At 47.1% G+C, this 27,967-nt stretch overlaps 1 protein-coding gene and 1 long non-coding RNA gene across 9 annotated transcripts; one reads left to right on the forward strand and one right to left on the reverse strand.

Annotated features, from left to right (window-relative positions):
• Positions 1-297: 297 nt before the first annotated feature.
• On the reverse strand, positions 298-1,120 carry LOC148216298 (uncharacterized). The gene is made up of 2 exons (XR_015795695.1): positions 999-1,120; positions 298-640 (listed from the first exon to the last, which is right to left on the reverse strand). It is a non-coding gene; the product is annotated as an uncharacterized LOC148216298 (long non-coding RNA).
• Positions 515-27,944, forward strand: PRPF40B (pre-mRNA processing factor 40B). Of its 8 annotated transcripts, none has more exons than XM_015889082.3 (27): positions 515-654; positions 4,343-4,432; positions 5,690-5,839; positions 5,924-6,004; positions 8,310-8,337; positions 9,007-9,032; positions 9,647-9,724; positions 10,836-10,946; positions 11,841-11,961; positions 12,061-12,091; positions 12,607-12,774; positions 13,270-13,372; positions 13,809-13,873; positions 14,108-14,272; positions 14,903-15,011; positions 15,399-15,549; positions 15,989-16,122; positions 18,223-18,337; positions 20,668-20,759; positions 22,017-22,133; positions 22,535-22,672; positions 23,296-23,391; positions 23,559-23,639; positions 24,521-24,623; positions 25,926-25,987; positions 26,419-26,547; positions 26,922-27,944. In XM_015889082.3, exons 3-27 carry the CDS (start codon positions 5,690-5,692, stop codon positions 27,012-27,014), a joined length of 2,547 nt encoding a protein of 848 aa, XP_015744568.1. In that variant the 5' UTR covers positions 515-654; positions 4,343-4,432; the 3' UTR covers positions 27,015-27,944. The 8 variants fall into 8 exon arrangements, 7 of the variants coding, with proteins under 7 accessions (XP_015744568.1, XP_025026281.1, XP_087994239.1 ...); XM_088138113.1 differs by having other exon boundaries at positions 640-1,055; XM_088138114.1 differs by lacking the exon at positions 26,922-27,944 and adding an exon at positions 26,703-26,873 and having other exon boundaries at positions 640-1,055.
• Positions 27,945-27,967: the final 23 nt, after the last annotated feature.

Raw genomic sequence — 27,967 nt, forward strand, 5'->3', positions numbered from 1 at the left:
AAAGAGGAGGAGAGGATCACCGGCAGCAAGGTGGATGCGCTCAGTTTCAGTGGCGATGAGGGCACCACTGGGAGACTTGAAAGAACAGGTTAGGGACAGATCGTCATGGGGAAAATCTATCTCAGTGTCGCTACAAGTCAAAAACAACTTGTTGGCCCATAATCATCATAATCAGTCAAGCACACACCAGCCGTTTTTAATTGAGAGAAATGAAGGGGCTTCAGCTGTCAGAAGTTGAAGAATCAGGATAGGTAGGGCTGAAGGAAGGAAATAACAGCGAACAGCTTTCACTCAGGGTCATGACGTTATTAGCTATGTATTTTTTTTTTTTAAAGGTGGGCGTGTAGCCGCTATGGGTTTATTTACGGGCACAGCCTCGCGTGTTTTCTCTCCTCTGCTCAGCCTGAAAGGGCGCGACTTACTCTAGGCTTCGGAGCTGGCGAAGTGGGACGTGCTGGAGGAGCCGGGCCCCGGCGTGCCAGGCGGCACCCTCCTCCCTCCGGCACAGGACTCTCCTTGCAGGCGGTCGTAGGACACCGCTCCGGCGCTGTAGCACCAAGGGTGGCGGCGAAGTACGTTCAAGGATAATGGCGTACTGTCCTTCCCCAAGGAGGATCTCGGCTTTTTCCAGCTGTGCCTACTTTAGCGAAAACGGTACTTGAAGAATCGCTCTGTCCGAGTCAAGGGGCCGCGGTTCTCCGCTCTTCTAGCGATCCGGGAGGGAGGAGCTAGAGGAGAGGCGGCTCCTCTGCACATGCCCAGAGGCATCCTTTCCCGGCCTTTTTTAAGGGTGAGGGTGCCTCCTGACGTAGCCGAAGCGCTGCGCCGCCAAGGAGAGCGGAGGCCCGGGCTGGCTAAGCCGCCGGGCGGCCGGCATGCCCTCCCCCCCGCGCACCCCCGCGAGACCCGGGGCTGGCAGGGACGGCGGCTCCCGGCTGGCCGCCCCGGCCTCCCGCCCTCGCCCTCCCGCCGCCTCCTCCAATCGCGAGCGCCCTTACTGCCGGGTGGGCTGAGCCGCTCGCCCGCGCGCCCAGCTGATCCGAGGCTCAGCCATGGTAATGTCCGCCGCTTTGTTCTTCCCCCTCCCCCGAAGATCCGGGGCGGAGATCGGTCGGGGGCGGAGGGGCGCGTGTCTGCACAGCCGAGGCTGGCGAGGGGGGATGGGGGGGCGTGCACTGTCGCCCGCGGGCCGCTCGCCTCGCGATTCGCTGCCCTGGCGGAGCAGCACTCGTGCCGCCCCCTCCGCCCCCGTCCCGCTCCCTCGGCGGAGCCCCGCGCGCGCCGGGGCTGCGGCGGGGCGCGCGGACGGGGTTCCTGGGCCCCCGGGTGGGAGCGCCGGCACCGGGAAGAAGATGGGCAGCGGGGCGGCTGCGAGCGAGCTCCCGGCTTGGGCCAGCGCGCTGTGCGGAGAAATTGCAGAAGCCTCCAGCTCGAGACCGATGCGTGCCCCAGCATCCATGTGCAGCTGTGGGAACAGGGGCACATCCACATGCCCGAAATGTAGATCCAGCCCTCTCTTATCCCAGGAGCAGGACCCGCGTGGACGGTGTCCCTTGATCGTGAGGATAAGCTAGGGTGAGCGGAGGCAGCCTTTTTCTCAAGGCCAGCAGGAGTCTCTGAATGGGCTGTACCTTGTCAGTTTTCTCCTCTGTATCTTCGACCAGCCGCAAACACCTCAGCCCCGGCAGGAGGGGCAGCACAGCAGTAATTTAGATGCATGGAAATGCACCCAGATAACAATAGTCACACAATCAGGACTGCATGCAAGGTGGGCAGAGACACTGGCTCAGAGGCCTGGATGTGCTTTTGGTACACGTGCATGCATTTAAATATGCAGATCAAAGTGGGGTCATATGGAAGAGTGTACTTACTGTATGTGGATGTCCCCTCATAACTGAATTCGTAGATACAGAGAGAGTGCGTCATGGATTTATCTGTGTGGACTGTATGTATGTGTAGCCTAAACAGAGATGCATACATGAAAGAAGCCTGTTCCCCAGAGTGTAATCTAAAATGCCATGTGAAGCAGTGGACTGGATTTTGAGAACAGCTTTGGGGGCGGGGAGTATCGCTCACTAAGGTAAGAGGGAGTTGAAGGTGCATGGAAATAAATCCCTGGTGTACTGTTAAATGCACCGTGCAAGATGTTTTAAAACCTCTCTGAATCCTAGTCTAGCCTTGGATGAGTTCTGAAGGTTGTTTGTGAGAAAAAAGGCCATTGTTTAGCGGAGGAGCATCTAGTTGGCCTATAGAAGGTTCCCGGTTCTCTTCCCTAGCATCTCCAGATAAAGCAGAAAAAACTCTTGATAAACTGCCTAGAAGGGCCAAGGATCTGAGTCTCTATAAGGCAGGTTTCTATGTTTTGATTTCAAGCAACAAAGACCAGCTTTTTCCCAATATAGGACCTTGACTTACACAAGGGAGACTAAGTACTGTATCCAAATATGCAACCAGGGCTGTTCGTCCCAATATATAGCAATACCTTACAACTATCTATCTACTACAAGCTGTTTTGTTTAAATCAGGGGTGTGTATTGTAACTTATTTTGAAGGCCAAGAGCTAGGCTTGGTCTCTGAGAAGTATACAGGAGGCGGTACTCCAAAAAAATCTGCAGTGCCAGGCAATATTATTTTGCTTAATTTAAATCTATTTTAAAATTATTTAATTAGAATAATTAAAGTAATTGCTCCTTATCTATTTAATTTTATCCCATTTCTGTTACATTAAAAATGGCAAGACAGTGTCAGTTTTTGAAGATTTCCTGGGATTTGCTGTTTTTTTCTTTATATATACTTTTTAATCCAAGTTTGCTTCTAAAACATAACCAGCGTTCACACAACATATAGAAAAAGGTCACTAGTGGGCTAGAATACTTTCCAAGGTAAAATATATTTATAATTGGAGAAACCATATTTATGAATAAGATGCCCAAGAAGAGAGTAGGCCTAGGCACCTCTTTTCTTCTGAAGTCTCCTGACCTGGAGGTGGAAAATCTGTGGCCCTCCAGAAGTTGGACTGTAATGTCCCTAAGACTACCCACCAAGGGTACTTGTTGAGGATTATGGAATTGCAGTTGACATATCTGAAGGACATACTTGATATCTTATCAAATGAGATATGAGAACTTGAAGTGACTCTGGGCACTAGGTTTAGAAACATGGTAGAATGAAGTCATTCTTCTTTAACCTAGACTACATACAATTTACTCCTATGAGATGTAGGGGTGCTCATGTTTTTTTGATTGTGCTTAAGAGAGAGGACAGGGAACTGATGGTACTTGACAATGTTGAGCTATAATTTCTGTCACCCTCACATATTGTTAACACAGTGTGTGGCTGTTAGGAATTGACTGCTGGAGGGTTTCTAGTTCTCCTCTACTGAATCAGACAAATTCAGGGAGAAAAAGATATACTCATAATAGCTAAGAGATTCTTCAGTAAAAAGGAAGCATGATTGCCAGATACTGAGCACAAGCCAAGGGAAAGATATGTCTGTTTCTGGAGACATCTGTCAAGTCACTGAAGGTTACAGGATGCTAGGCCAGTCTGTTTCTGGAGACATCTGTCAAGTCACTGAAGGTTACAGGATGCTAGGCCAAGTGAACTTTTGGTCTGATCCAGCATTTATTTATCTATTTGTATTCATACCTTGCACTAGAGAACAGCAATTTCCAGATTTTTTTTTTTCTGTTCATTTTTTCCCCTTGATTTCATGGGGTTGATGTTCGTTTCTGTATTTGGGGAATAAATACTAGAGGAACACAAGTGGGTGTATAATCCATACCAAACGCTACCATCCATCCACACCAGAAATCTGAACTTGCTGTTTGCTTCTGAATTTGCTTTTTCCGCAAAATCTTCTGTTTGTTATGAGGCTGTGAATGGAACCTGCTTATACTTTTCCTGCATGGATTCTTTGTACTGGTGGAAATGGACTCTTGAATTTCCTCCCAGTAGAATTCCTGGATGCCGCCTTGGAAAAATGATGTTAAACTCAAGGATTTGGAATAGTTCAATATACATAGTTCTGCTAAAGAGTTACGTTTTGTGGTATTATTTTATAAGTGAACTTTAGCTTTGGTTTCTCCAACCTGATTCCCTCCAGACATGCTGAACTACAACTCTCATCATTCCTAGCAAGAGTGATTTCTTCAAAGCACCAGTCAATTTCATGGCTAAGTGGAGATTTGGTGTACTCAAACCCAACATCTCATTTTTTGCATCTCAGTTGCCTTTGCCCTTCTTAACTCTAAACTCATTAACCATTCTTCCCTTCTAAACTCGTTAACCATTCTTCCCTTCTGCTTCCACTCATACGTTTACTATGTATTTCTGCTTGCAGTCAACTCCAGATTCAGGCAGTGGTCCTCCTGGGCAGCCAGCTCCCTTTCCTTCTGCCCCACCACCACCGCCAATTCTGCCTCCTCCCTTTGTAAGTTCACTGTAGTACAACTTGAATTTAACTATCCTAAATATTTTATGTAGACATATGAGAGGTATCTTTGGTATATTGTATGTTAGGGTGCTCAAACTCTGGTGGCAACCCCTGGGGAGCTGTGAGGAAGCCGGGAGCATGTTTTGATGGGGCTCCAGTTTTAGGAGGGCAGAACTCATGGCTGATGCACCTGAAGCTGGATCAGAAGTTGCTTCTGCTGTGTTTGGACAAGGCAGCAGCTGAGTCGGGATTTTCTAGAGGTGCTGCTATAAAATGGAAGTACCAAGCTGAAAAAAAATGTGGAACATGAAATTAGAGGACTACCTCAAAAATAAAATCCAGATCCCAGTTATTATGCAAAAGCTCATCCTTCCCATGACAATATGGCATTACAGTTGGTGGTTTTGTTATTTATTCCCAATGAAATTACTTAATGGTATAGTAGTTTTGATACATAAAATAAAGCTAATTATTAAAAGTAGATATATTTATTTTTTGCCCGACTGTAACCCCAATGAAATCATTTTTATTTGGAAGATTCATTGATCGTTTTAGGGGATCACAATACTGCAGAGTTTGAGACCTCTGCTGTAAATGATTGATCCAAGTGTGTTGGGATGCATTTTGGATGAGTGAAATTGATGTCAGTATATTGGCATGTGCACTATAAAATTACTATCATACTTATTGTAGCATTTCAGTATGGACTGTGTTTTACAAAAGGGTAGAAGTCTAGGACTCTCTTGACGTTGCAGACTCGCAGCTGCAATAATCACTCACCATTAGCCACGCTGACATAGTCTGCTCAGAGTTATAGCTACGCAAGGACTAGAGGGCTGTTAGCTCCTTATTTCTGGTATAAGAGATTGGATGTTTCTGTGCTATTCTGTGAATAGTTTACAGTCTAAATTCATCAGATGGGAGGGAAGTGAAGAAAATGTGTGTATTTATTAGGGCATTAGTTACTAAGGTGCAGCTGACCCCAACCCGGTCATCCAGATGAGATGAATTTCAGCGGCCGTAATCTACAGATTAGCATAAATGTAAAGTGTAACCTGGAGACCATGATCTAAAAGGCAGTCTGCCAGTTGCACATGACCAAGGTAGGATTCTGAGAGTGTAATGTTGGGCATGCCAGCATCCCTTCCTTATGGAAGAGCGATGCTGCTGGGTTGAGAGCTCGTCTGTCTCTGATTGGTCCAGAGTATATTCTGCTTTGGGCACAGGTATGTGTTCTTCTTTCCTTGTTCCTAGATGCCTCCTCCTGGGATCCCACCACCATTTCCACCCATGGGATTGCCCCCAATGGGACCACGGCCACCCCCTATGCCACCCATGCCCCCTGGCATGATGCCACCTCCCCCTCTGATTCCACCTATGCCTGGACCACCACCCCTGGGTCAGGTAATGCCAGTTCAGTTTTTCTTTGCCTTTTGCTCCTCCTCTTTGCAATATGTGTAATGGCTGTATCTTCTGTTTTGTCTCCAGATGCCCACAATGGTGCCACCGATGCTGCCTGGGATGATCATGCCCGGGGTGCCAGCTGGGCCTGTTCCTGTTTCTGGAGGAGTGAGTGTCAGAAAGGGCAGTGATTCAGGGGACCAGAATAGGGCATGGCACAAGAGCTTACATATGTACTGCAGTGGCCCTGGCAATGGGACTGCATCTTCCATTTGGAAACTGATGTGTGATGCTTTTTGACCAATTGGTTGACCACACCTAGTTGGTGGCTGCTGAAGTCATCAAGGTGTGGACTAAGCGGTTCAGCACAGGTAAGTAGGCAAAGCTGATTGGGCTTTGACACCACTTGAACATGGTAAGAAACAGGTACCACTAGGAAGGAGGGAAACACGCAGTTGTCCAGTTGTTGCAGAACCACAATATCCAGCAGCCCTGGACCACAGAAGCAGTGATGAAGGATGCTGGGAGCCACAGATACCCCATCTCTGGTTTTACAAACTCAGGCAACAAAATCCCCCAAAGGGCTTGGAGAGGGAATGATTTAACCTTTTCTTTGTTCCTTTACTGCTCTTTGTGTTATTCATTCATTTGTTCATTCATTCATTCCAGTATATCATCCTTCCAGAGGTTGGTTTGACCTCATCCCTGCTCTGCTTTAAAAAAGCCTTGAAAACCTGGCTTTTCAAACAGGCCACGGGCCAAGGTGTTTTGCACTCCCCCGACTCACGAGGGATTGTTGAAATTGGAGGTGGAGGTTGCACTTCCCCAAACGTTTATTTTCTCTGTTTGTTTGTTTTTATTGAGTTTTTAATTGTAAGCTACCTTGAACTCTCAACTTGGCAGCCTTATAAATATATTATTATCATTATTGTTGTTGTTGTAAAAAAATAATTAGTTCATTACTTTTAGTATTTAGGTTCCTTAATATTTTATTTTCTGCATTTATAGCATTCTACTGAATTGTTTCATTTACTTCTGTTGATTTTAGGCTTATATCTATGCCTTTTAATTTGCACTTTGTAACATTTTATAATAATTGCACAAAATGCTGATCAGTGGCCATAATAAAGTTACACAGAGAAATACTGAACATGGCCAGCGCAGGTGAAACTTTCTTAGTTCATATAAACCACTTTGAACATTGAAGCTATTAGCACTAAGGCTTCAGGGAAAAGACCATTGTAAATTATAGCTAGAAGCAGATACCCAGGATGGTTAGCAGTTATCGTTATTATGAAACTTACAGCAAGTTTAATCAAATCCTACTTTTGCTAATAAGGCCCTGCTGAATCTTGCTCGCTATTAAACAAAACTTAGTGACATTACAGGAGAATGAATCACTCTCATCAGCTAAGATAAAAAGACTCCGTATGACTTGCTATTTAATACAATTTACAGATTGCCTGACTCCCCATGATTCTGAGTCACTTGCAACTTTAAAAGGAAGAAAAAATTTAAAGAGAGCATAAATCATACGTGTTCAGAATGGAACAGTACATACAGACCCCCTCCCCCCAAAAAGTGGGTTCAACACCCACCCTAGCCTATGATCTAGGAGAATATCCAGATTTTCAGTAACTTTCTGAACATCGGAAAGCCGTATTGATCTCTGGGGGGATACTATTCTAAAAGGCAGGCGACGTGTCAGGTATTGGGTATTGAGTTAATAAAGGTGTAATATGGTAGAGAAGCATATGGCCGATTGTTGCTTTTATTTCTCACAATTCAAGGTGATTTATACAATAAAATAGAACATGGTAATGCATCATAAAATCAATACACCCAAGAAAAAAGATAGATACAGCCCAGGTCCACTGACTGTCCCCAAGGTCCTTGGAGTAGAAAGGTTTTCAGTTATGTTAAATGCAAGCAAGGTGGGAGCTCCCCTTACCTAGGGAAGCAGGGAATCCTTTAGCAGGAGACCACCCTTTAATTTTACATGGTGTAGGGACCTGGAGAAGGAAGAATGCCCTGGGTGATCTGTTCTGGTTGGGAAAGATGACCCTGGAAGTACATGGGGCCCAAGCCCTGGAGGGTTTTAACAATTAAAGCCAATGCCTTGAATTGGGTCTGGAACCCTTTGGTAAGCAATGTAGCCACCTCAACATAGGTATCACCCTGCCAAACTTCCTCTCTCCTCCCATCAGCAGTTGGACCAATGGCTGCATTTTGATCCAATTGCAGATCACTTTGCCAAGGCCTTTTCTCCATTAATAGGGCACATTTGAAGGGAAGGAGGTAGAAGAATTCCCCTCTGGTGATGGAGGGAGTGGAGCTGAAGCCCCTTTCATTTACTATTTATTTTTTATTAGAATTTCTGAATACAATAAAAGTGTAAAGAATTAAAGGAAAGATAAGAAAAAGAAAAAATAAGTTGAAGCTGCTTGATCTGATTTGATTTTTTCTTTGACAGGCAGCTCCTGTGACTGACCCATCTAACAGTGAGTATCTTCATGGATGTCTTTAAATATAGCTTCGGTGTAACCTAGATCAAGAGGTGCTTGTTAAACCTGGTCTAAAGAGTCATGCCATGTCTTCCCCAGTGACAGAAATTCTGGGCTTTTTATCTTTGCGTACTTGACTGAATGCCAGTAGTTACAGCCTTTCCCAAGCTGCATCAACTGAATTTCTCCCCCTCGTACAACTTTTAAAGATCTGCCCCAATGAAGGGGGAAGAGAAGAAGGAATTGGCAACACTATGTGAGCTGGATCTCTATGTCAACTGCTTTTCTCACTCTGGTTTGCATGTTGTGTCAGTGATATTGTGAGTTCCTGGATATGTCAGCCTTTTCCATTCCAAGCCAGCCATCATCGTGGTCTCTCATACTTCAAGGACCCAGTGAAAGCAAATGGGGGAGCAGACTGTTGCATTCAGTCTTGCACATGGGCTTCCTGGAGGCATCAGCTTGGCCTCTGTTGGACCAACCAGTTGGACTAAATACTGCAGGCTATTGGCCTGACCCACCAGGTTCATCTGAAGATCTTATGTTTGCCCTACCTGCTGTCTCTCCAGCACTTGTTGCTTCTGTACTGGACAGTGGTGTGTCTTCTGTGAGGTGATCTCTGACCACCATCATCCCACTTTTCTAAGCTCTGCTCTTCTTTTGCAGCCACAGTGACCCAAGCAGCACCTGTGGTGAGTATCTGGACAAATCCTTTCCTAGATGTGAGGATTGGTTTTTGAGGGATGGGGGTAAGGAATTAAATGCATCATCTCAAAGTACTACTTTGCTCTTCAAAGTATGAGGTAACTGCTACTCTTTTCCCTTGGGAGGTGTCAACGCATGGTTTGTTTAACCATGACTGAAATTGTTTGGGTTCACACAATGCTGTAAGCCCCAAGCGCATGTTGGCCTTAGTTCTGTAACTCTAACCCTTGAACAATCCACTTAAAACTGAAAGCAGAGGCAGGTTGAACCATTCACCTACAATGATTGGAAAGAAGAAAGTCCTAAATTCTGATTTTGTTAGAGACACCCTGAATTGTCTCTATGTGTTGATACTCTTTGTGGTTTTAATCTATCCTTTCCTACTTTCCCATCTTTTCTTCACTCCCGCTGTCCCAGTACACATGGCCCTTGGCTTGTGCTGGTTGAGGATTAAGGAGATGCCAATTGGGACAGCATACCTAGAGGGGTTATCAGATTGGGGAGGCTGGCTTGTAGTAGTATAAAATTAAGCACTGAAGCAAATGTCTTTTCCCCCCTCTTCTTGCTCTGGCATTTTTTGAAATGCTGCTTTAAATTTCAGATCCCCAACCCCTTGACAGGTGCTATGCAACAGAATGTGATTCTTGGTGGCTCCCCAGGGTTGGATGCAGGCCGAAAGGTAAAAAAACTCAGTGGCACAAAGGCATCAGGAGAGTGGAAAGTCCTTTCTGGTGGTCATCTCTTTCTGTTCCAGGAAGCAAAACAGGGTTCCATGTTGGCATTCTGTGGGTCCGGAAGGCACACCAAGGAGCTAAAAAGCTCCACTTGGCTCCTGCTGGCGATCATGACCAGCACAGATGAACACCTCGAGTCTCCTAACTATGTCGATGTTTTGTCTCAAAAAACAGTGTAGTCTTAATTCTTTGCCTGGTTTCCCCATGCTACTTCTCTAGTATTTGATTTTCAGGGATAAAGACAGCCATCCTACCTCTCCAAGAAAATAAATGAAGAGCCTTACAGGGCCAAGGGGAAGAGAGTGAAGGCGTTTGTGAGCTCTGGGTGATGGCAAAGGACTTCAGTGGGCAGAGTAAAGGGGAAGCTAGGAGGAGCATTTTGCAAATAGCATAGGTAGCAGAAAGGGGTGGAAAGTCCAGTGAGTTTGCTTATTTTCTGGGCTAAAAGAAATAATCTCAGAATTCAGCCCCCTTCGCCTGCAATGTGGTGTATCTTCTGCAGAATAAGCTCAAGAGCAAGTATGGAGTAGTGGACAGGTGTTGGGGTAGGTTCAGTTCCATTTTGAAGCATAAAAGTTCACTGGATGACTTGGGACCATTCATTATGTCTCAACCCAGCCTGTATCACGGGGTTATTGTTGTAGGGAAAAATTGGAGGAGGATTCTGTCCTCTGGTTTGAGTGCCCACAGAAAAGGAAGATCTAGATTGACTGAATGTTCACTGGGGTTGCTGTTGCATTTTCATTTTTCTGTCTCTTATAGGAAGAGCCAGATGCTAACTTCCTCATCCCCATACTTTGGCAGTGGGAAAAGTTACTTAATAACTTTCCCCAAATATCACCCCAAAGGAGATTTTCTTTAGATGTTGCCCATACAAGTTCATAAAAGCTGTAAAGCTGCCTTTTTGTTTTTATGCTTTTGTTTTAAAGTGGATACTGTGATTCACAGAATAGTGGTTCCTCTTCTCTGAATTGGTGTCTGTTTGGGATGGGGGAATTGTGGGATATTTGCCCAACTGGATCTTTGGTTTGGTTTGGTTTCACTCTTTCTTTACAGAAGCCAGCATGGAGTGAGCATAAAGCCCCTGATGGGCGGATTTATTATTATAATGCTGAAACCAAACAATCAAGTTGGGAAAAGCCAGATGAACTCAAGTCTAAGGCAGAGGTGAGAGCTGCTCCTACCTGTGGTTATCACTTAGATAAGGACATTGATTTCTTTCCTCTTGTTGACATGTATTGGACCTCGATAAGTGAAGGTCAGCAATCCCAGACAGCAATCCATCTGGGTTTTTCTCCTAAGAAGTAGGGTTGGAGTCATAACCCTTCCATGAATTTCTGGAATGTGAACAGAGGAGGTGATCAGGCTGATAAAGATCTGGAAAGCAGGCATTCTGAGGAAGAGTGCACAGCATGCAGAAAACTTAGGGGTGTGGGGTACAAATGTTTAAAGATAGAACGGGTCTGTTCCCTGCTTTTCCAGAAGATAGGGCCGGAATCAGCAGGTAAAATTTGCGAGGGGGCTGATCTCAACAAATGTTTAGGGGAAATGTTCTACCAGCAAGAGTTCCTTCTGAGTGAAACAGTCTCCCTGGATCACAATGGGTTCTACTTCACCATGGGTAGCTAACTGGAAGCTGGGCAACCGTCTGTCAGGGAAGTTGTAGTTCCAACGTTCCTGCATTCAGCAATTAATTGGATTAAGACGCTTTCAAGATTAATGTCAGCCCTCACAGATAAACCAGAGAGGAAATATGACTAGATGAGCTAATTCTACTTTACCATAAGGCTGCATTAACAGAAACTTTTAAGTCTGAAAGTACAAATCTCCTGCCCTCCCTATTTACCACCTGAGTAGTTAGGCGGGTCCTTCCTAAGATTCTTTCTCTGGCTGTTACTCTGTTGTGGGCTCCTTTCCCTTTTATCTGATTGTTCCCTAGGCGGCATCTCTTCTCTTCCAAGGTCACCCTCACGTTCCATCACACACACACACACACACACACACACACACACACACACACACACAGTATACCTGCTAAGACTGTCCTTTTTACTTCTGCAGCTCTTGCTTTCACGCTGTCCTTGGCGTGAGTATCGCTCAGAAACTGGGAAGTCTTATTACTACAACACTCAGAGCAAGGAGTCACGCTGGACCAGGCCGCGAGAGTTGGATGATATTGAGGGTGAGGGTCTCCAGGAGCTGACGTGGGGTCAAGTCTGCTGTGGGGTCCTGCTTCCCCCAGGCTTCCTCCTGATAACCATTCCTGTGTTTGTTTCCTTAGCACTGATCAAGGAGGAAGAGGAGGAAGCAGAGTAAGTGCGCAGAAGCCGGTTGCATCAAGAAGGGCTTGGGGGCTGCCTGGGCGGGAGAATAGGCAGGCCTGCCCAGTAGGGATTGTCCCGTGGGATGTGGGCAGGGAGCGAGCAGTGGCAGGGCAGGGGAGCCTCTTTTTTCTCCCAAGCCTCCACTAAATGTTGACTCATCTCTCTGGAAGATCCTGCCGAATCTGGCACCTGGCGCAGAATTCAGCCTTCAGAAAACCTGAGCTTTGCTACTTTGCTTGCAAATAAAATGTATTTCTAATCCTACTTGATGGTGGCAAGAAACTGAAGAATGCTTCCATGCATCACATGGAAACGCAGAACCCAAAAAGGGGCTGGGTGGGGTTCGGACTGGTTGAGATTGGCCCTGTGTCTCTTCCCTTGTTTTTGTTTCTTGATGGAATGCAGCTGGCTGGAATCCATTGTGTGGGAAGCTCACTAAACTGTACTGGGCTTGTATTGTTCTGCTGTAAAATATTCATAGCTGCTATCTCCTTCCTTCCTAGGAGGCAACAGCCGCCCCAGCAACCAGAGCCACCATTGTCAGGCCCTGCCAGTCCCAGCCCATCTTCTGCGGCCACCTCAGACACGGAAGGCACTGGGGGCATTGAAGGACAGGAGACCCCGGGGACCGAGGGAGTCCTGGCTGCTGTTGAGGAGGAGGTCACAAGCAGGTGATTCAAGCCGGGGGGACAGGGAGAGGGAAGGGACATTGATGCCTTTGATAGTTGTTGATCTATAACCAGGCCATCACCAGCTGTCTAGCGCAGTGTTTCTCAACCTTGGCAATTCTAAGATGTGTGGACTTCCCCCAGCCAGCATGGGGAATTCTGGGAGTTGAAGTCCACACATCTTAGAGTTGCCAAGGTTGAGAAACACTAGTCTAGCAGATGATGGGATCTCTACTCCAACCCATCAGGAAGGCATCAAGTTGAGGAATGCTGGATTAAGGTCTGCCTAGGCTTTCAAGCTGTGGATTGGAAGACACATAGATTGGTGGAAAAAGAAGAGAGATAGAAGTCCCCTCCATCTGTCTGCTGTCTTATCTGTACAGAAGGCTGCACTACCCACCTGGAATTCCTAGGCCCTGCAGCAACCAGGCAAATTGTTAAGCCGCATTGATACTTTACTTCATGCTTTGTCCAAATACTTTGCTTTTCCTGGGGCAGTTGTGATCCCCTCCGGAGAGATGAGGAAGATCGTGGCAGTGGCAGTGCCTGGAGCAACAAAGAAGAAGCTAAACAAGCTTTTAAGGAGCTCCTCAAAGACAAGGTAATAGTTGGAGAAGGGCAAGGAGGACAGAGGTTAAGGAGTCTTCCTGGGAATCAGAACCAGTTTGTTAGAGATAACACTTCTTTATACCCTGTCGCTTAGCCTGGTGGGAAGCTTTGTGGTCTGAGTGCTTTCCACGGAGAGTGAAAAGAACCCATACTCCTTGCTATAGGAGAAGAACATGTAAGTGAATCTGTCTCTCTGGCAGGCTAATTTTTTTCCCCGCCAGACAGCAGAGAGGAGAGGAAAATGCTTTGCCTGAAGTTCCAAGCAAAAGAAAATCAAACACCAAACTTGTTACAGCCTGACTCTTGCATTTGTAGAAATGGGCCTGAGAGAAAGAGCCTGCCAGGAAGGGCAGTGCAGGTCCAGCTGGTGCAGTCCAGGAGAAGGAAATGGTGCAACTTGATTGAAATACCCCATTCTCTGGCTTTAGGGTGTTCCAGCAAGTGCATCCTGGGAACAGGCCATGAAGCTTATTAGCAGTGACCCCCGTTTCAGGTATGATCCTGGCTGGATCCCTCTGGTCTCCTCCCTTTCCCACCCTATCAGATATGGGTCCAAGTCACAGACCTGTATGACGAACACCCTTGCCCTTCCGAAGCAGCTCAACTTGAGTTCCCTGCCCTTCCACCTCATTTACTCACTCAGGGAGCTAGAACTTAGGTCTCTTGTTTTTCTTGACCGGTTGCCCATATGTGCAAGCTCTTGATGCAAGGGTTCTGTGTGTCCCAGTGCCTTGCCCAAGCTGAGTGAGAAGAAGCAGGCATTCAATGCCTACAAGGCCCAACGGGACAAGGAAGAAAAGGAAGAGGCCCGGCTCCGGGCAAAGGAGGCAAAAGAAGAACTTCAGCGCTTCTTGGAAGAGCACAGCAAAATGAATTCCACCACCCGCTATAGGTATATGAGAATCAGAATGCTTGGCTGAGCAACAGCCTGGTGGTGGAAGGTTGGGAGTCTAGATGGTTCTCTCAAGGCCATTTCTTTAAAGATTGCTAAGAGAATAGGTGTGTTCCTGGCTGGGTCTTGAAGGGTCCTGGGAAGGAAATAAGCCAGGCGTGGTTGGCCCAGTTCCTTGAGTAGCAGCAACTGCAATGGATGAATAATGTTGCAAGGTTGTATGTCTCAACCTGACAGGGACTCTGGGATGAATGACCAAGCTGGGGAACAGGAAGATGCATTTTCCACTGCTGAAGATGGAATTCATTCCTGGAGTTACTGTGGGCTAGAATGGGAGATGTAAATGCTGAAAGGGTTGCGGTTGAAGATCAGGAAAGAGATGTTGCCTTGACTATGCTAAGCAGCCCAGTTTCCCCTATTCCAGCTTGAAACAGGAGATTTCTGTTTCAAGTATCCCTCTGTTTTTTCTGTCCTCACCAGGTCAAAGTAGAGAGACCGTTGCTTGGTCCTTCCAAGTATGAATGTCCCTCAGCACCTCACCATGCCTGCTTCATAGACTCGGATGTCCTTGATCTTTACGTTTCCTCCCTTGAGGGGTGTCACCAATTTCCTTTTCTCTTTCCCCCGTAGGAAAGCTGAGCAGATGTTTGGTGAGCTGGAAGTGTGGGCCGTGGTGCCTGAACGGGATCGCAAGGAGATCTATGACGATGTTCTTTTTTTTCTGGCCAAGAAGGAGAAGGTAAGTCAAGATTGAGGCAAAGATGGGGGTTCTTGGTAGCAGCAAAAAAAGTCCAGGCACCCTGCCTCCCAGCTTCCCCCATGGCCTTCCTGATACTCTAATCCTGGTACTTGCTCCCAGAAATTGAGGACAGGAATCCAAGATTCCTGGGATAGGTACTAGCCAGCAACATCCACAGAATCCAATCCTTAGTTGCATCAGAATTACAAAACAGTTCTTGTGACACAAGCCCCACCCCTTGCATGTATGTGTGTGACATCATGGCACACCTACAAAAGGAGTGAGGTTTGCACCGTGACATCCTGACCTTAGTTTCATCATTTTCCCCCCCTCCCCAGCAGACACCCACAGTCCTAGCACTAATGCTGCCCCTTCCACCCCACCCAGGAGCACGCCAAGCAGCTCCGCAAGAGGAACATTCAGGCTCTGAAGAGCATCCTGGATAGCATGAGCCGTGTCAGCTTCCAGACCACCTGGTCCGAGGCCCAGCAGTACCTAATGGACAACCCCAGCTTTGCTGAAGACGAAGACTTGCAAAGTGAGGCATCTTCCACCATCCCATTGCCCCAGTTCCTCCTTCCTTCCATCGTTCTAACTCTTGGCTTCACATGCTGTGTGAACCAGATCTTCACACTAAGCCACAATGTAGGTTATTTTGGGGAGCATTGTATCTAATTGCTGCCTTCTGGAGTTCACAAAAACTTAATGCTAGAAGTGTAACAAGCAGTCCTAAAACTCTGAATGCTGGGCCTGGCTGATGCCTGGCTGACAGGTTGGGTTACAGCTTTCCATCTTCCTAGGTAGGACAGCTGACCCTGCTTAGAGTCTACATTCACAGGGGACTCTCCTGTGCTCCCTTCTGCTTTGTGCCTGAGCCTCTGTCACCTCACCAGAATCAACTTGTACTTTTTCTCCCTTGTCACTATGGCTTTACCACTTAGCTCAGCCTGGCCTGCTCCCAACTTTCCCTCTTTCAGACATGGACAAGGAGGATGCCTTAATCTGCTTTGAGGAACACATCCGGACGTTGGAAAGGGAGGAGGAAGAGGAACGTGAACGGGGTCGATTACGGGAGAGACGTCAGCAGCGCAAGAACAGGGAAGCCTTCCAGGTATCTGCAATCACAACCATGAGCCAAGGACACTTTCACTGGGGAGGTCCAGGGCCATTCTTTGGAATGAAGAGTGTGGTTTCAACCACAGAGCAATAGCAAGGGTTCCATGCCTTATAAGCAGATGATTTCCATCATCAGCACTGAAAGAATTAGAAGCAATCTTCTTCAAGCTGGTGGTCTCCAAAGGTGTGGGCAACTCTCAGAATTCTCAGCAATAACCCTATTAGCTGGGAAATTCCAGGATTTGAAGTCTGTGCATCAGATGGGCACCCAGATTGGGAAAATCTAGTTAGAAGAGTTCGGTAATGTAATAGGAAAACCCTTTGTTGTTGTCATAAACCATAGAGGACTAAATGGTCAATGGTCTGATCCAGCCTTTTTCATCTTGGCTTTCTCTAGAGATTTTAAGAATAAAGTTCCAGACTTCCCAACAGCCATGCTAGCTGGGAATTCTGGGACCTGTCACCCAACACATTTGAAGGGTGCAGTTCCACATTTGAGGAAGGCTGTTCTGAGCAAAGTAATCCAGATTATTCTAGGTATAATCTTAAAGTCATCATTTAGTGTTTCTATTGTCCATCACCTGAAGATAAACAGGTCAGAATTTCACTGGATATCCACAATCCAGGGAAGAAAAAGTCCGTTTTTCACACAACTGGAACATTACTAGCAACTGGTTTGTTCTGGCCTGTATGTAGCTAGATAATTATTTGACTGTGATTTCAGAAAAGGACAGAATATACTAGAATTCAACTTCCTGACAATGCTAGCTGTCTTTAGTTTTTGCATAAAAGTCTAGCTGTTAGTGAGAGAAGATGCTTGCAGAGAGAGGCTCATATCATTGCCAGCTCCTGCTTTTCTGTCGTAGTTAAAAGGAATTCCCATTGACTTTCAACCCTTCAGAAGATCTCAGATTTTTGTGCATGGACCTCTCCACAGTGCTGCAGCACAACCAAGGGGCAGGGTTTTCCCTTCCCCTGTGCTGATCCTTTGTGATCATTGCAGACCCTGTCTCCCTATATTGCGAACTGTGTTTTGTGTACGTTTACTTTTTCATTTAGAGGCAAAGACCGTAGATGGCTTTCTTGCTTCTGGTAAACAGTCACGACAGATCCATAAATCCTGATACCCATTTTATAATCCCTTGCAAACTTCCTTGCATGTTCCTAATTAATTTCAAACACCTGAGATGTTGCTGCAGAATCCCCCTATTCCTTTTCCCCAATATTTGAAGAGTCTCTTCTGATCTATTTTTTTCCAAACTGTTTTCTTCAAATAAGAGAGAAACACCAGGAGAAATTGGAAAAAAATATGTTGCTTTTATTGAAGGGAGGAGAAAGGAAATAGCCCAACCAGGGTCCAGTATGAGGATTGCTGGCTTTTGGAAGAACATCAAATGCCCAGTAGAGCACCACAAGTGGTAAAACAAAGGTAGACAAGTGTGGCCCTCTAGATACTCCTGAACAACAACTTATTGTTAGCCACACTGGCTGAGTGTTGCTGTGGTAGAGAAAAGAATCACATCGTCCTTGTTGTACTGCAGTTCCTCTCTTACTGTCATTTTGATTATTTAAAACTAGAGGAGAACATGGCAGATGTAGCAGTGTGAAAATATGGGTTCTGTGCTCACAGCATTATCTAGACACTCAGGAAAATGGCGTACTATATAGGCAAATTGCACAATAATTGTCTACAAGCCTCCAGGGAAGTGTGATAAAAAGGCTGGAGCATTGGAGTGTAAGATTTCCAGGAGTTAGGGGCAAAATTCTGAGACTAGCTTTTTTTAAAGTTGTAGTTCTCAGGTCAAGTTGTGCATTTCCCCCAAATGCCCTGTTCGTTCTCCTTTTTTCTTCCTCTCTCCATACCGTATACACAGTGCTCTGTTGTATGTGGAATGTTTGGGTTTCTAGACGGGCACTGGAGGGTAGGGGGAAAGAAGCCTTGAAGAGAGCTCTGCGTCAGGGTGCAGAGGGAGGTGGGCTTCAGGGCCTGCTTTGGGGCACGTGGCCTCCCTGGCAGGGCCTGTGACTGGGGGAGGGGCTGACTCCCTGATCTCTCTCACTCTATCGTAGAATAACCAGGCTGCTTCTTGCTCAGGCCTTCTTGGACGAGCTTCACGAAAGCGGGCGACTGCACTCCATGTCCACTTGGATGGAGCTGTATCCCTCCCTCAGCACCGACAGACGCTTTGCCAACATGTTGGGCCAGCCTGGTAAGCAGCCTTGGGCAGGAATCTCCCCCTCCCTCCAGAAATGGGCTATCCCTCTTCTCCAAATAATGGGGACGAATCAAATTGTCCATGTTTGGGATGACTTGAAAGTGACTGCAAGGGGGGAAAAAAAGCAGGAAGATGCACAACCATTTTGAAGATCTGATAATGGCCTACTTTGCAGGTGGATCTTAGTCTAGTAGAGGTCCCCTATCTTTTGGAGCAGATTTGGATTCTTGGGAGCATATCATGGAAATTCTCACTAATTACTGTGAGATAGAAATTCTCACTGTTGCCAATCACAAATCCCCCATTACAGGTAGCCCTCAACTTACCACCACAATTGGGACTGGAACTTCTGTTCCAGTATGGTTATTAAGTGAGTTGTACCTGATTACAACCTTTTTTGCCACTGCCATTAAGTGAACCACTGTTGTTGTAAGCAAATTACATGGTCATTAAGTGAATCCAGCTTCCCCCATTGACTTTGCTTGTTGGAAGCCTCCTGGGAAGGTTGCAAATGGTGATCACGTGACTCCAGGATGCTGCAACAGTCGTAGATACATGCCGGTTGCCAAGCGCCTGAATTTTGATCATGTGACTGCAGGGACACTGTGACATTCGTAAGTGTGAGGACTGGTCATAAGTCACTTTTTCAGCACCATCATAACTTTGAATGGTCATTAAATGAATGGTCATAAGTCGAGCACTACCTGTAACTGGAAGGATCTAGAAAGTATTGCTCCTATCATCTGGGGTCTCTGACCCCAATTGGCTTACACTAATGTCATGTGACTACGTCCTGACCACTCAGAAAACAAAGTGTCAGAAATTAGCAAGTATTTAGAAAAACAGCCGTATTTATTCAACACTGTGGGTTGGGGTTGAAAAGCACTTGGGTTTGCAAATGAAATCAAGTTGTACAAAACGCCAACTGGTGCCCTAGGGCAGGAATGTAGAAGATTGCACAAAACATGGTCAGGCTTCCAGCCCAAGCAATTTCCGTCCATCATGGCAGAGCTTGCAGGCAGGGAAAAGGAGGAGAGAGGGAAGAAGGGAAAGAGGTAGTGGGAGAAAGTGAGAGAAAAGGGTGCCTCTGTCCCCCACACCAGGCTTCAGCCCTGTCCACTCTCAGGATGTGGCCCTTAGCATCTTATGCCCAAGGCAGCAGTGCTGCCCTCAACCCGAAATGAAGGTGCTGGGAGTTTGGATTGGTTAAATTTTTAATCTTCCTAGAGCTCGCTGACTGAATAGGCTTTACATATTGGAGATCCAAACCTCTGACCAACTCTGGGGAAAGGTCAGATCTGAGGTCTTTCCATTGGAGATGCTGAGAGGACTGCAGTTGAGTCATCATGGTGACTCATCATGCAATCCAGGGATTAAAGCCCTTGAACCAAGACCTCAAATGTGTCCCTGAATTATAACTACGTACATCATGAGGAATTCCTTTTTTAAATTTATGTTTATTAAGGGTTTTTCCATACAATAAAAGACAAATCGAAAGGAAAGGAAAGGAAAGGAAAGGAAAGGAAAGGAAAAAAGAAGTGCAAAAAATGAAAAGAGAAAAGAACTAAAGTTAAGAAATATAATGACTTCTAACCTTCTTTTCAACAGATAGTTACAAATTTATAACCCTTCTCCCCTCTTAGGTATTATGTAAATCATTCAGCCCCTTTCATTTCTTTCTTCTTTCAGCAAAAAGTCTGTATAAGGTTTCCAGTCTTTCAGAAAAGTTTTTGTTGTTTTTTCTCTGACCAAACAGGTCGGTTTTGCCATTTCTGCAAATTCTAACATTTTCACAATCCACCCCTCCACTGTAGGGATTTCATTTTTCTTCCATCATTGTGCATACCATAATCGATCATGAGGAATTCCTGAGCTCCCCCCAAGGATGTTATGGATCACAAAGCCAGTCCATTGGGCTTCACTGTCACCTATTCTGGTCACCCATTCTGAGCCAAGTGCAAGAGCACCAGGGGACACACTGTGGTGTGGGCTTTCTGGCTGTTGAACTTCCAAGGGGGATAAGTAGTAGAAGAACAGGAGGTGTGGACAGGTTTTTTTTCAGAGAGCACTGTTGGTCAGGTATTGCTCATTTATTCTATTTTACATCCTGCTTTCTATCCTGCAACTTAAGCTGATGGACACCACGTGGTAATTCCTAGCCAAGCATTGGCCATGCTTAGTTTCAATGAAATGACTGCCTTATATTTCCTCGGGCCCAAAATCTGAGAAGCTCTGGAAGCTGTTTCAAAACTAGGTAGGCAGACCTTCTTTGTGCCCGGCACTAATAACGCACGGGCTACTTCTCTCTGCTCTTCTGTTCACAGGCTCTACCCCGCTGGATCTCTTTAAATTCTACGTTGAAGATCTGAAGGCCCGATTCCACGACGAAAAGAAGATCATCAAGGATATTCTCAAGGTGCAGCTGGAAGGTTAACAACAGCACGTGACCCACAAATACCTCTGGATGCAGAGCTATTTCCTTTGAGGGGATTATGCCTCGCTCTGTGATTCCAGTTAGCTGGGGCCCTTCTTAGGCATTGCCAACATCATTTTTGGGAGAACCATCAGTCACTCCCTTTGAAATGCCCTTCTCTGCACAGTGCAGGGGTCTGTCGCGTATTGTTGTTTGTACTTGTTTCATTTTAAAGCAAGCATGGAGAACTGAAGCTGATCTAGGCTCCAGTTCCAGCCCCTACCTGATCCAGAGGGCCAGGTGCTGTGCAGCAGTAGAATCTAAGGAGAAGCCCCTCCCACTGACATCAGCAGGGAGCAGTTGCTCCTCCCCTTGCCCTGCGTAGAACTGGATCTGGTGCTCATCTTTCTCTTTCTAGAGAGAACTCAGAAGTCCCAGCAGTAGTGGGGAGAGAAAGGGGCTTTGGGGGAGAGGGGAGAGCTCTTTCTGAGGCCCCATAGGCTGGCCTTGCATGCAACCTTAAGCCCATAGGCTGGAATTTCCCCCTACCTGTTTCAAAGGAAACACATATTGTCTGCCTCATGTTCATTTGTCTTTTCTCTGATTTAAAAAAAAAGAAAAAACTATTCTTGGGAATGAAACTGATGTGACTATAACATCTTCCGAGGGAAGATTTATGAGCATATAATGTCCTCTCGGGCTTACAGTATGCAGTTCATTGTTTGAGGCAGTCGATGAGCTCAGGTTGGCTCTCCTGAGTTGATATGCCGGGAACATCCTGGTGCATAAGTAAGATCACAGCATTAGCTACATTGGTCCAAGTGTTTCAACATGGTTCCCTCCGTATGTTTTGGGTCACAAGGACCATCAGCTCCAGACATTGGCCAGTAATCAGGGCCAATGGGAGTTATATTCCAAAACATCTGAAGGGCACCAGTTTGGGCAGAGGAAAATATTCAAAAACAAATATTGTAAATACCTTTTCACTGCAACTAGTATGTCACCAAATAGTAAGCAAATTTTTCCCTCAAGCATTTCTTCAAGTGAAGATCAAGCCAAAAAAGGGGTGGTGGTGGTGTAAGGAGAAAATACCTTTTCAGAGCACCACTAAAAAGATTGAACTCCATAGTGGATTCTACTTTAGTATTGCTTAGTTCCTTTTATATGTTTTGGAGGGAAACACTGGAACTCTGTCGGAGGAAAATTTTAACCATGGCCTTTTCCTGCCTCTCTCCTTTTCCCTACTTCTCTCCTTGGTAGGACCGGAGCTTCAGTGTGGAAGTAAATACAACCTTTGAAGACTTTGCCCATGTAATCAGTTTTGACAAGCGTGCTGCCACACTGGATGCTGGCAACATAAAGCTGACTTTCAACAGTGTGAGTGGGGCATAGTGGGATCCTATGCTTTTACACCCTGGGGACTATCCCCCGCCATGTTTAAATAAATGTTTGTTGGGAGGGTCTCTTTTCTCTCTGTCAATAATGCTGGGGCTGAGGAGTCAGCCAGCCAATGAAGCCAGTGGGCAATGGGGTCAGTACAGTTGGAAGAAAGGTCTTCTTCACAAGTAATGGAGCTACAGATAAGGTGATGGCTGCTTTTGCAAAAGCTGATCCGGCAAATCCAGGGAGGGGCAGGGCTATCAATGGATATGAGTCACGACGGTATAAATGGATGCTCTGTCATCAGAGGCAGCTGGACCAAGACCAGTGGGGAGACCCTGTAGCAGCAAGAATGCTTTGTGGTGATGGTTCTCTCCCACTGCCCTCCCTACCCCCAGCTGCTGGAAAAGGCTGAGGCACGGGAGCGTGAACGGGAAAAGGAGGAAACCCGGAAGATGCGGCGCAAGGAGGCAGCCTTCAAGAGCATGTTGCGCCAGGCAGCTCCTCCACTGGAACCCAATACTGCCTGGGATGAGGTGAGATCTGCTGCTCCTTGCAGGGCAGGTTTTCTAGGTGAGTGTCAAATGGTTGCTAAAGAAGGAGGTTGGCCGATTACATCTGGATAGTAATAGAACAATTAGTCCAGCTGTTGAATGTATCTTTCAGTATTTAGACATGAGAATTCCCACCCTTGGAGAAACCCACCCCCTGTGCTTCTGAGTGCCTCCTTAGTGGAGGAAGGCAAGCCTAGGAAGGCAAGACTCCTACAAGGATGCACTTGGCAGCCTCATTTTTGGAGCAGGTCGATCTGCAGTTCTGTCTCAAAACAGTGGACGTTTCTGTCTAAACCATCTCAAGAGAAACTGGAGGTCTCCTCCCATGGTTGAGTGGGCAATTGGAAAGTGGCAAAAACAGTGACTCAGGCAAAGCTGTTTTCCCATGGGCTCACAAGGAACCTTTAGCTATTTCTAGCAGCACATGTTTTGGGAATGAGTTGCTTCCAAGGTCTACCCCTGATTAGATATCCCTTGAAAAGTTTTCATCTGAATACACTTGGTGGGGCCTCCTACCATCCGTAAGAATGAACGTCCCATGATACACCCAAAGCCTTGCATATTCCGGGAAAGGGTGTGATTTGTGCCTCTGTATCCTTGGTCAGGTCAGAGAGCGGTTTGTCAACAATATTGCCTTTGAGCAGATCACACTTGAGTCAGAACGGATCCGCCTCTTTCGTGAATTCCTGCAATTGCTGGAGGTGAGCAGGACCTGATTCGTGGCTGGGCCTGGCAGAGCAGTTGAATCCCAGCGAGGGATCTTCTGCTTGAAACCAGGTGGAGTTGAGCTGAAGGAGGATGGAGAAGGCGGCAGCTGGGAGAGCTGTGATCCAGAGGGCCCAAGTAACCCGTCCTCCTCTTCCCCCAGAGCGAGTGCCAGCATTTCCACACCAAGGCCAAGAAGCATGCCAAGAAGCCAAAGAAGCATCATCGCAAGCACTCTGGCTCGGTGAGGTTTGGGGAGGGCAGAAGCAAGAACGGGAAGGGAGACCAAGGCCAGTGGGGTGTGTGGGTGAGACATGCTGGCCAAGGGCAGCTGGATCCTCCTGGGCTTTGAACTGAGCCACTTGGAATTTGAAGCACCTTGTCTCAAATGCAAGTCAGGCTGTTTTGAGCATTTGGAAAGTAAGCATCTTGAACCAGAAACAGCTCTGCCCTGAATGAGGCCCATTCTATTGTGAGCTTGGAACACTTCTAAAACGTTCAAAACAACACATTTCATACCCAGAAGGGGGCATTTTACACTTCAAACAAGGCATTTCATGTTTGAGAAGTTCATTTGGAAACTCTGTTTATTCCTACCCCCAAGACTTTCTCTTCCAGCCTGTTTAAAACTGTTAAGCCAGTTGGCCTCTCTGTGACAGAAAGACTCAAGGGCCTGGGGGCGCAGTAGAATGAGGGGCAGGAATCCAGAGGTGCCACCTTAGACCACAGGCGGGTTCATCTCTTGCTTGGCAAGAGTAGGTAGGTTTGATCAGGGTTTGCTAAACATCTCCGCAGCTTTTAATTAAGGCATCTCAGCTGGGGGCTAACAAAAGTTGGAGGGAATTAGCTTGGGAAAAGCTGTCCTGATGAGAAGGTTGCCTGGTGTGGTGATCTTCTGTGCAAGCTGGCAGTTGTTGTAAAGGATGAATAATGATCCGTTGGTCCGGGACCTGGGTTTGTGCAGTCTTCTAGCACAAAACGGCAGCAGCTTGGCCTGACCCTTTCCCACTCCCTTCCCTCCTGGATATCCTTGATCTTGACTTATGCTTATTTCTTCTTCCGGTGGCTCTGTCCATTCTTCCTCTGGCAGTGGCGGTCTGGTGAGTCCCCCTTTTTCTCCTACAGGGCTCAGAGTCGGGCTCAGACCATCCCCACCGAGCAGCCAAGCGCAAGAAACGAAACCATTCAGAATCAGCAGGTTCAGGGGCCTCATCTTCACCTGACTCAGGTAAGACGTGGGAGGGGTGTGAAGCCAGCCAGCCACTCCACAGGAAGTGAGTCCTTGTGGGGAACCAGGCGGGCAGGCTGTGTTTTGAAGTACAGTGGTACCTCAGTTCACGAACTTAATTCGTCCCATGATTCTGGTCGTGAACCAAATCAAATTTCCCCATAAGGTTCAGTGTAAATACGGTTAATCTGTTCTGAACCATATGTATTTTTTTTAAAACCACAAAAATATGAAACAAAGTACAGTACAGTACAGTATGAAGAGAGAGGACACTAACCTTGCTTGAGGCGACACCAAAAAGCTTCACAGCCAGTGTCTGTCTGCGACCGCGATCTCGCCTAGAGGAAGCCACGACCACGTGTCAGAGCAGGGAAGATGGCCGCGGGTCGTGTTCGTCACCCAATGCGGAGTTCGTGAACAGAAGCAAAGTTTTGCGAACACTGCTGTTCGCGAACCAAATTGTTTGTGAACAGAAGCGTTTGTGAATCGAGGTATTACTGTATCTGGAAAAAATGGGAAATCTACAACTGGAAAACAAGCCCATAGGCATCAGCTTGTCTAGGACAGGCAACAAGATTGCTGCCAGCGGTTGCCCTTTCTGTTTTTAAAAAATACATTTTTCAGCCTCCAAGGGCCACAGCAGATGCTGTGGATGTAGAGAAAGTTCAGGGAGGTGAATTTGGGGATTCTTTTTCACATTTTACACAGCAGTCTTACAAGAGGTTAAGACACGAATGGGCACATCAGGCATAGAGAAGCCTTCTGTGGCTCCTGCTGCTTTAGTCCAAATGGGGACAGCAGCGTTGTGTGGTCAGACTGCAGGCTCCGCCGTTTCGGGGACTTCTGTACAATGTCAGGATGGTGTTCGAAAGGGGCGGGGCCTGCAGCACGTTATTTTCATCAAGCTCTCCCATTTGACACCCCACCCCCAGACAACGCTGCTGGTGTCCTCACATACCTATTTTAACCTTTTAAAAACTGGTAAGAAACGATGGGCTGACGTTCTTTTCACCAAGACAAGTTTCAGCAGGGTGTTCCTGAGAGGCTCTTGAGGCTGTAAAAATGAGGAAGCCCCCACCCCATGCGAGCTCTTCGCCCCTCATTTGGTTGGAAAAATCCACTGATAGATAGCATCTGCACAACAACCTCCCTCAATGGAGAGTCAGCTACCTTCCCAGGAAGTCTGTGAGATCCTTGGCCTGCTCCCGTGGAGTCATGGCTGGTGGTGGGCTGAGCTCGTCCTCAAAGAAGGCTGGGATAGTCCAGCTCCCTGTCCGCACACATTTTCCTGTCTTCCTGCAGAGCACAGCACCAGGCGTGCCAAGAGGCAGAAGAAGAAGAGCAAGAAGAAACGGCACAAGTCGGTGAGTGGGTGGTGGCAGCAGAAGAAAGGCAAGGAGAGCTCCAGGCGGAGGGGACAGGCTGCATAAAACCAGGCTCCTTGGGAAAACGGGGGATTTCTCCTGGCAGCTGCCTTTGCACAGGTCTCAACCCACAGAGTAGCAGGAGCAAGTCCACGCTTGGGGGTTCAAGGGAACAGCCAGGGCTGAAGGTGCCAGTGCCAACCTATGTTCTGAGGTATCATTTAAACTGATATTGCCAACTGCATTTGGCAGAGCACGGGGCTTTGCAGCCATTTTATCTCAGCGGTTCCACTGCTGGTTTACAGTCCTCAGGGCTGACCAGCCCAGTTGGGCTCATTTGTCTTTCTTGGCTATGCCAGGCTTGTGTCCCTAAATGGGTCAGTCACCCCCTCCTCCCAGTTCCCCCACCCCGCAAACCGTTTCTTTTACAGAACAGCCCTGAAAGCGAAGCTGAGCACAAGAAGGAGCCAGGCCGGCCGGAAGAGTGGGAGCGAGAGAAGGCGCCTCTGCGGCCTGAGGGAAGAGGCCACTCCCCTCCCCGGGGCACTCGGAGGGAGCGGGTGAGACTTGGGGGGAAGCAGAACCCCCAGCCCAGGAACAGCTTCTCCAAACACTTTGGGGTTGGGAATTGGAGACCCCAGAACAGATGGGCCGATTAGTGTGGAATTTGGGAGAGGTTCTGGTTCATTTTTTAACAATGACGTGTCTGTTTTAGGACCTCCATTGACAGTTTTCATGTGCTTCCACCTCAAAATGGCAGAGGACTGCCCTCTGTTTTCTGCAGTCTTGATCGGACAGGGCTCTAGGGGCCATACAAAGGGAATTGCCCACCCTGCTTTAGGACATGGAGGATGGAGAAGGGTAGGAAAGAGGAAAGAAGGCTTGGATGGAAGGCTGGACGAGGGGTTCTCACCTGCCCTCTTTCTCCTGTCAGAGTGGTTGGGACACCTCAGAGAGCGAGGAGCTGAGCGAAGGGGAGCTGGAACGTCGGCGTCGGACTCTGCTGCAGCAACTGGGTGACCAGTAAATAACCCCCGCCTCTTTCGAGGTGCCCCCCACACAAATGTATGAGAAGTATTCAGTCCTTGTTCCTGCGGCAGCTCTGCCTTCTTTTGGCCTTGGTGGCATCCAAGCCAAGCATATGCACTGCTCTTGCTGGAACCCACATGTGGGGCCACAGCCTTCCTCAATACATTCACTTGCTTCTAAGTGAGGAGCAGCTGCTCCTGCCTGTTGGCGGCAGTCATCTCTTGCGACCCCACCTGTCTACGTTGAGCATCAGGACAGGGAGGAAAGATCAGGTGTCCCATGTGGACCTGGAGAGCATCACCAAAATTGAAACCCGGCTCCTGGATCCACCCAGAAGAGGACTGGGGGAATTGCAACCAAGCACCAGAATGATCGATGTCTGTCTCCACTCAGACTTCACCAGGGCCACACTAGCCCGGAGCCTCCTTGGCCTAGATCCAAAATGGCAGGAAGCAGCTAAGGTGCAGTATCAGCCCTGTCCGGTCTGTGTGGTCTGGAGACAGGGATGGGCTACATGGTCTTCTGGAAGGTTATCGCTGTGACTGGATCCTTTCCCCTGGTTGCAGTATCCCCTTGTGAGTTGAGGATTTGATGGAATTTTTAAAACAATATTTATAATAAATCTGGACGGAAAATACCATTCTGTGGCCTCCTGTAGGGAATTAGTTTATATATGAAATTGGTCCCAAATTATTTTAGGAAAAAGCTCAGAGTGTTTTCATAACCTATTGGACTGGATCTATGGTTGCCTCTAATCCCCACCATAACGGAAGACTTGAAGGTATGCTGGCATGTATACACCTAAAAAGAGAAGGGAGGATATGCAAATATCCCAAGTTGGTACATGTGGCGAAGTAGCCATGCTGGGTATATATAAAGTGAGTATGACATTCATCCATAGTAACTGTGTGAATAAACGAACTACCAAGACTGATCAGTTTGCTGATTTCC

Source organism: Python bivittatus, unplaced genomic scaffold (genome assembly GCF_059951505.1).
Source record: "Python bivittatus isolate LINGU-HERP-01145 unplaced genomic scaffold, Pbiv_v1 ctg000220_np1212, whole genome shotgun sequence".
In the NCBI taxonomy this organism is placed as follows: Eukaryota; Metazoa; Chordata; class Lepidosauria; order Squamata; family Pythonidae; genus Python; species Python bivittatus.

Bases quoted from the DNA above. Each gene is read 5' to 3' on its own strand.
- PRPF40B (XM_088138113.1), top strand. The intron at 12,775-13,269 runs GTGATTCAAGCC...TTCCTGGGGCAG, and splicing joins GAGGAGGAGGTCACAAGCAG to TTGTGATCCCCTCCGGAGAG. The intron at 14,273-14,902 runs GTATATGAGAAT...TTTCCCCCGTAG, and splicing joins AATTCCACCACCCGCTATAG to GAAAGCTGAGCAGATGTTTG.